Source organism: Eptatretus burgeri, chromosome 3, assembly GCF_056783735.1.
Source record: "Eptatretus burgeri isolate ZD-2024b chromosome 3, Ebu_testis_v1, whole genome shotgun sequence".
Classification (NCBI taxonomy): Eukaryota; Metazoa; Chordata; class Myxini; order Myxiniformes; family Myxinidae; genus Eptatretus; species Eptatretus burgeri.
The window spans coordinates 47,582,053-47,589,975 of record NC_140963.1 but is presented as its reverse complement, the minus strand read 5'-3'; the positions used below and the strand labels follow the sequence as shown (position 1 = coordinate 47,589,975).

At 45.5% G+C, this 7,923-nt stretch overlaps 1 protein-coding gene across 1 annotated transcript; it reads left to right on the top strand.

Moving 5' to 3' along the window:
• The first annotated feature begins 4,103 nt into the window (after positions 1 to 4,103).
• LOC147029811 (neurexophilin-1-like) lies at positions 4,104 to 7,317 on the top strand. The gene is made up of 2 exons (XM_085873158.1): positions 4,104 to 4,387; positions 5,142 to 7,317. Exons 1-2 carry the CDS (start codon positions 4,340 to 4,342, stop codon positions 5,850 to 5,852), a joined length of 759 nt encoding a protein of 252 aa, XP_085729284.1. The 5' UTR covers positions 4,104 to 4,339; the 3' UTR covers positions 5,853 to 7,317.
• The last annotated feature ends 606 nt before the right edge of the window (positions 7,318 to 7,923 follow it).

Sequence of the window (7,923 nt, the reverse complement as noted above, 5' to 3'; positions counted from 1 at the left end):
CATACGACTAAATAACTTTCAGGAAAATTGTGCCAAATATCCTGGAGTATGTTCCATAGTTCTGTAAGGTTAGTTGGGTTCCTCTTGCTCTTATGTTTCCAGGTAATCCCATGTGGCCTCAATTGGACTTGTGTCTGGACTCTGGGGTGGCCAAACACTTGGAGCACACCAGCTCTGACCATGTTCTCCAAATACCGTTTCCCTACATTGGAAGTGTGTTTTGGATCGGTATCTTGTTGGAAAATTAATCTCCTTCCAATTCAACAATTTCCACTGGGAACTGCATGGTGCTGCAGTATCTGCTTGTAATTCTCTTTTGTTCGCGTCCCATTGATTATGACCTGCTTCTCGACACCAAAATATGAGATACAACCCCAAATAGTCACAGAGCCTTCCCCATATTTAACAGTCACCTGAAAGCATTGTATATCATAACGTTCATCAGGTCTTCAGCATCGAAAATGGTGCCTCTTCGATCCAAAAATTAAAAACTTTGAATCATCAGACCACAGTATACAATTTCATTCTTCAGTCCCCAATCTTGGTGATGCCTTGCAAATTTCAGGCTTTTCACCTTATTGCTGGAGTTTCAGCAATAGTTTCTTTGCTGCAACTCTGTGATTGAGACCTGCTGTGAACAGTCATCTGTGCAGTGCTGGACAACATGTTTAGGCTTGTTCTCATTTCATTTGTCAGCTGCTGACTTGATTTTCTTCCATCGCATAAGCTGAGCAACTTCACTTTGAGTGCTTGTTTTGCCTTGGGGAGATTCTTCTGGGTATTCCTGTCCATTTCTTGTCTTGTATCTCACACCATTGTAAGAGAGTTTCAGCTTTTCTGCTATTTTCTTCATAGTGTGCCCTTCTTCTCACAGAGTTTAGATTGTCACATGCTATTCTGTTGAAGACGCTTCATTGGTGCCATTCTGAACCCACTCAGACTTTCAAACAAGGAAACAAGCTAGCTGATGAAAACGAATTTCACATATTCATTAATTTGCAACTTTTATTGTGGTTTCTTGTGATTTGCATTTATGTAACTGGTTTTGAAATTACTTCAATGATTTCTTATGTATGTAATTCAATGACTGTACAAAAATCCACAGATTGCTTCCCATATACTTTCTTTGTGGGAAGTGGATATCACGAGCACTTGATAATATAATATGGATAGCAAAAATAATTATTTTTTTCAATTTCATGATGTATTTTATATACAGTATATAAATCTGATTGGTGGCTTTACACAGAGAAACAGTGCATGTCGAGCTCGGATTCAGACACCGAAGGTTCTCAGAATGTTGAAAATGATCATTGGGATTTAAAACAAACTATTGGAGACAAAATTAGCAATTGGAAACACTTTTCGGGGAAGTGTTGAGCCAAATCGTTTTGAGCCTTGTGTGAACGATTCAGAGGAAGAAGGTGGAAGTGTTATTGAAGATGAAAACACTGGCGACATGATCACTTCAGCTCGGTTTGATTTTTTATTTAATTGATGGTTTACAAGGGAAGGATTTTGTATTAATTGAGAAATCAACTTATATGTTACTTGAGCAAAAATACCCGTCATCAGCCAACAGCATGGACTAAAACCATTGCTTTTCATATGAGCAATTTGTGTCTTGGACACTTTAAGATGTGTCGTGCAGCGCACCCCACAACTGCACCCCACCCCACCACCCAGGCAGACTCGGACACCACAGCCAAAATAGGTGACAAATGATTTGTCCCACTATCACAGGCTGACCAGGAGTCTTGTATGTTACAAGATTCCCTTGTTTCATACTTTTCCCGGATGCCATTTGTGTCCGTACCGTGTCCCACCATCATGTCTGTGAGGTGTCGATGGGATGATGGTGGGTATTGTGGGGGTTATAATTGTGGGGGGATGGTGGAGGTGGGGGTCTGGGATGGTGGTGGGTAATTATTGTGGGGGAACAGTGGAATGGTGGATGATGGTGGGTATTGTGGGGGTGATGGTTGATGGGGAATTATGGGGGGAGTAGTGAAGGGGGATGGGGGGGGAACCCTGAAAGTTTTGGTATCCTGGGTAAAATCCTCGCGGAGAAGATGATACATACATACTTTCTGTCCACTATAAATACAATACATGATGGTTCATTTGATTTGCAGAAATTTGTGTTGATACTCGATAATTATTTTCAGGTGCTCTTGTAGTAATTGTTGGGCAATGGCAACAGGTGTTTGATTCACCGCTCAAATCTCCTGTGTACATCTGCTGGTAGCTGGGTAAAGATGGTATTACAGTTTTAGGCGACAGCTGTTTCTTCTGCTTAATCGTGGGTATTGCATCCTCTCTCTATCGTGGAGTGTAACCACAAGATCGAGCCATCTCTGTTGTTTCATAACAGTGCTCTGCAACATGTTCTAAGCACAAAAGGAAACATTTTGGAGACAAAATCCACACATGTATTTCGGACAAACCTTGTCCAATTTCTGGAAAACTTACTTAGGGTCTTTCGGCCATTGGTGTAGCATGAAGCCATCTCAGTTGGTATTACTATATAACCACCCAGGATGCACTAACTCAGCATAATTGTGGAAAATCGAAAATTCTTTGATGTTTGAGTTAAATCGTACTATGATATGGTGGTCCACTACATACATATAAATACGTATGTGTGTGTATATATATATACACATACACACACATATATATACATACACACACATACACACACACACACACACACACACACACGTTCATCAGACCCTGTCGCTGTAGTGGGTACTATGAAGCCAGTGCTGCATGCATTCTGACCAACAGGAAATGCTTGCCATGCATTAACCTGTCTGTGGAACACAAAACAGTTCTGGGAGCAGCCAGGAACAACTTGAATTTAAAAAAAAAGGTTCTTCTGGCTTAACAGTTGCACTGCTCTGATCTATAAAATTGAGAATTACATTCTCTTCGTGGTATTGGCTGCACTACAATCCCATGGAAAAAAAACAGGGGCTGTAGCTCTGCTAAGCTCATGCTTAATAGGCTGAGTTTCTGCAACTGCTTAGCCAGAAGAGCCACATATACACACATTTTGATTTTTGGAAGCTTTTTTTGGCTTGCGTACTTTAGTTGTGAGGTTGAGATGCACATAGTTGGCTTTGTCACAAAATTGATTGTTTTTTAACCTTTTTTATTAAGGAAAAAGGTGGCTTAATAAGAGGCTAGCGAGACACTAGATACATGTCGTAGATTGATTCCCTTCCCAAATGGAAAGATTCCCTCAGATGGACGTAAATTGGGTATCTCGTCTGCCAGCATGAGTTTGTGGTTGTCAAAGAATATGAAGAATCATGAAGAGTAGGTAAGCTACAGCTGATGCCATGAACAAATTCCCAATTCCTGTGCTGAACTGGAGAGGCAATGACAAGCCACCCAGCAGAACCCTTGCCAAGAGACTGCTTTGGCATCACCAATGGTCTGTAGAGTGTGCAGTACAATTCATTATCACCATATATCAACACACAAACATCTGCAATATATAGGTATATCTACGAACACATTGTACATACAGACATACATACAAAAACACACGCATGTGCGTGATCATCGAATGCATGGACTTTCATTACAGTCGCAATCATAAAAATAAATCACAGATTCAACCGCTTTGTTCTATTTCAAACCTTGAGTACCACGAGCCTGCTGACCCATTACGCGTGTAAAGCGGGTTCGCCGTGTACCGGTTTTTGTCTAAAAGAAGATGTACATTGAGGGTGATCATCTGGGTGGGTGTGTAAACCATACCCATTGGAGCACACACATCACACAACTGCACCCCACCAATTTTCCATCGTTAACCCCAGAGAGTGGCTCGAAGTGAAAGCAAGAGTGGAAAGCTTGTGCTCTTCATACAAAGGTGGTAATCGGAATAATAGGGTGGCGCTGCCAATTCTCCTGTAGGAAGACCCCCGTAGGTAATTGCCGAAGTTCCGCAATGCCAAGAACTTCAATATGTCCCGTCACCCTCCACCTTCTTCTCTCATACCAAGCACACAAGTCCGCCTTCTGTCACCCCCTACCCCCCTCAGCCTACCCCAAAACTCCCTCTCCCCCTTCCCCGTGCAGGCGGTGTCATGACGCGTTCGCACCACTTCTCAGTGATGGAGCGCGGATGTGGTCACGCCCGAAACTGAATTGAATCTTTCCGGACGTTGAGTAATGCACCGGTTTATCGGGCTGCATCGCATTCACTATATTTCAAGATCGCGCCGGCGGGTCTATAAGAGGATCGGTGACGGGGCGAGCAGTTGAAGTCGCGCAGCGCGCTGGCGTGGCCGCATGTCTAACTACAAAGGGGATCTCTGCGGCCAACATGCCCCGCATTCCCGCACTGCTCTTCCTACATGGAAGTCTTCTTTCGGTAAGGATATAATGTCTCACCATTTTTTAGTCCCCCCCCCAACCCCACCTCCCAGTTTCACAGTCACAGCAGTGTTTCTGATCTTGGGTTTGTTGCATGTGTTAACATCTTTAAAACCGCTCGTGGAACCGCGTCTTCCCCCATGGGTCTGACCAGGAGAAGCGAGAGTCGGGTCCTCGTGTTTCGTATCGGAGAACAGTCTCCCCAAGGGGTGATCGGTATCCGGCTCGCAATGCCCTATGTGCCACAATCATGGCCCATCTGCCGCGCCTCCTTCGCAGGAGCGCAAAGCGCTAACTTTATTCGGTGACAATTGGCTGCCAAAATGCACCATTTGCTTTTAACGGCTCAAATAGCGAAAATTGAGGTTGTTTGTTCATGTTTGAAGCGCTTTTTATTTTTTTTTTTGGTGGGGATTATTTTTTCGTGCTTTCCGCCAGTTTAATGAATGGCCTTGGCATAGTTGGGAGGCTCGGGGAGGGAGAAGGTTGGGGGTAGAAAGGATGCATGAAGGGAACATTGCAGTGGTTTTCGAACACCGAGCACACGGTTCAGTCTGTACACCGTTCGGAGTTTACATTGAGCACCAATTTAATGTGACCCTCTGATCGACCACGTGAGTGTAGCTCCTGAGCGTCTTTTAAAGGCTTTTTTAGATGTACTGTTAGAATGTCTGAAGCTTTGTTTGTCTTTTAACCTCGTGGCTCACCGAGAAAGATGGGTGATGCTTTACGATTCTGCACCATTTCTTCAGGCCCTGGTACAGGCACGTGCAACTATGGAGGTCTCGGAGCCTCAGTGGTGGCGAGCAGAGACTGCGGTCGCATCTCCCTTTCGCTATCTGCACGGCACACATCACGGCAACTGGAGCATCGTCCCTCGACGGCCGCCCAAGGAGAAACGATTGCCGATGGGGACCATGGAGGTCGGCGGCGGAGACCTCCTGTTGCGGAGTAAAAGGCGCCCCATTGTGAAGTCGGGGAAATTTAAGAAGATGTTCGGTTGGGGTGACTTTCATACGAACATCAAGACGGTCAAATTGAACCTGCTGATCACAGGAAAGATCGTGGACCACGGAAATGGGACGTTCAGCGTGTACTTCCGACACAACTCCACAGGCCAGGGGAACGTGTCCCTGAGCCTCGTACCACCGTCCAAGCCCGTGGACTTTGAGCCGTTCCCCGTTCAGTCAGTGCTCGTGGACCCTAAAGAGTCAAAAACATTCAACTGCCGCGTGGAGTACGAGAAGACGGAAAAGGCTACCAAGACTGTGTTGTGTAACTACGACCCATCACGGCACTGCTTCCAGGACCAGACGCAAAGTCATGTGTCCTGGCTTTGCTCGAAGCCCTTCAGCGTCATTTGTATCTACATCGCCTTCTACAGCACGGACTATCGGCTTGTACAGAAAGTCTGTCCAGACTACAACTACCACAGCGACTCTCCCTACTACCCATCGGGCTAACAGTCAAGTGTTCCCCTTAATCCCCATAGTGTCGTACATTTTCTGCCACTTCTCGTGCACTTTATCCTTTTGGCGAAGCATATAATATATCATTTATATCATTTGTTGCTTTCAATTTCCATGCGTTTTCAGTAGTTCCTGAACGGATGCTGCGGAGGTAGCGCACACGCCGCCTTTGAGCGGTCTCGTCTGGGTTTGAGTTCCGACCCCGATTAGAAACCGTTGGATTGGTGCTTCGCAGGCAAGGTGTTGCACGGCAAAGTGTGCCATCCTTCGTCTTGAGTGGACATTAATCCAGGTGTCATAATCCAGGTGGACGTTAAAGATCCCACGTTGCTTTTCGTGGAAAACACCTGAGTTATCTCCGGCATCCTGAACCGATTATAAGTTCCTGCCCAAATCAACTTCTCCGGTTGAATGTCACACCTGGCTGGCAGGTTCGTGCCCTGGCCGATCACGCAAGAATGCGGGGACGTTGGCGATGGTAAATAGGTAGTTGTGTTTTCACACTTGGTTTCGAAAGAACAGTCAGTATACAAAGATTTTTGGTTTATTGACTTCTCTTAGGTTTAGTATTTCTCCTGTCCTGCAGACAGATGACGATGTGACAAATGTGGATGCCATGGAGTGTTCATTGTGTTGTATGAGATTATATAGAGCGAATGTAATCCAGTACCTAATTGTCCCCCACTGTGAGACCCGAAAGGGTCCCTCACGATAACGAACGTAAACTTGGCTGAAAATGACATCAGAGGAGCAGCTTGAGGAGGAAGGGTCGGGGAGTCTTTGAGGAACACGTCATCATCAGCCGGACGAAATCCCTGACCTTTAAACGTGTAATACGAACAATCCGACCCCGCGCTTCTTCCCCCAACCCATTGTCCGGGGTGTTGTAACTCTTTGGTGTCCCCGCGAGAAAACGACCACGGTCCATGGAACCCACGCTGAGGTTCATTATATCCGATACGATATCGTCTTGTGAACTTGTACGAGCGAATCTTGTGACTTTCGTCCGCGCTTGACATGTGCGCTCAGAAGTCTGTTCTTTAGTCCTTAATATGCTGCTCATGGGAATGGGGTGATGGGTATGGAGTTGGGAAGGCTGGGAGTGGAGGGAGGGTCAGAGGGGATAAATTTTTCTCATGTTTCCTTCATTCACACACTCTGGGTTCGATATTCTCACAAGCCAGGTACACACACACACACACACACACACACACACCTGAGGAGCAAAAGTTTTGAGGTTGGGGTAACTGTGGAGGGAAAAGTTTAAGGGTAAACATCGTTGGGGGAGCGGGGGTGGAAGTGGGGACACTAATAAAGGAGGACATTTCGGAGCTAAACCCATGCAAAGTGCGTGTGTTCATGTTCCGCATCAATCAATTGTTTGCATCGGAGACAATATGTGCAAATATCGGAAGGAAGAGAACTTCTATATTTTCGAATAAAACTATTCTGGCTGTGCAACACCTACTCGCAGAGTGCTTCCTTCCTCTTATGCGACTTTAGGATTAATGAAACACCAAGGTCAACGTTTTGTAATGTATGGCAGGGACTCTCTTTCGCCAAGAGCATGAAACCAGCGTGACCTGAGCAGCAAAGGTGGAGCAGGGTATGCGCTTGGCTTCACAAGGTCACAGCGGCACAATGCAATCGACTTCAGGTCGTGATACCAGGTATTATACTCCGCTCTCCACTCAGTGTGTGTGTGTGTGTTTCACAGGCGAGGTGATTCATCAGTGTGTGTGTGCTATCCCTTGGATGGATGTTAAACTGGGTGGCCGTCTCCAGCATTAGTTGGTGGACGTTAAAGATTCCAAGGAGTCCTTCAGAGAGAGAAGGGGAGTTAGCACCATCACCATGAACAAATTACAAATTCTTGCCCTGGCTACTGCTGGGAAGCCAATATCAAACCACCCAATATAACTCTTGCCAAGAAACTGCTCCGGCAGCACCGGCGCTCTGTAACAGGGTCTGATACATCAGAATGAATTAGTGAAATATATAAATGCTATTTTCATTTATACATATTATATACACCTCCTTGTTTTGTTTATGTGTTTTTTAAAAT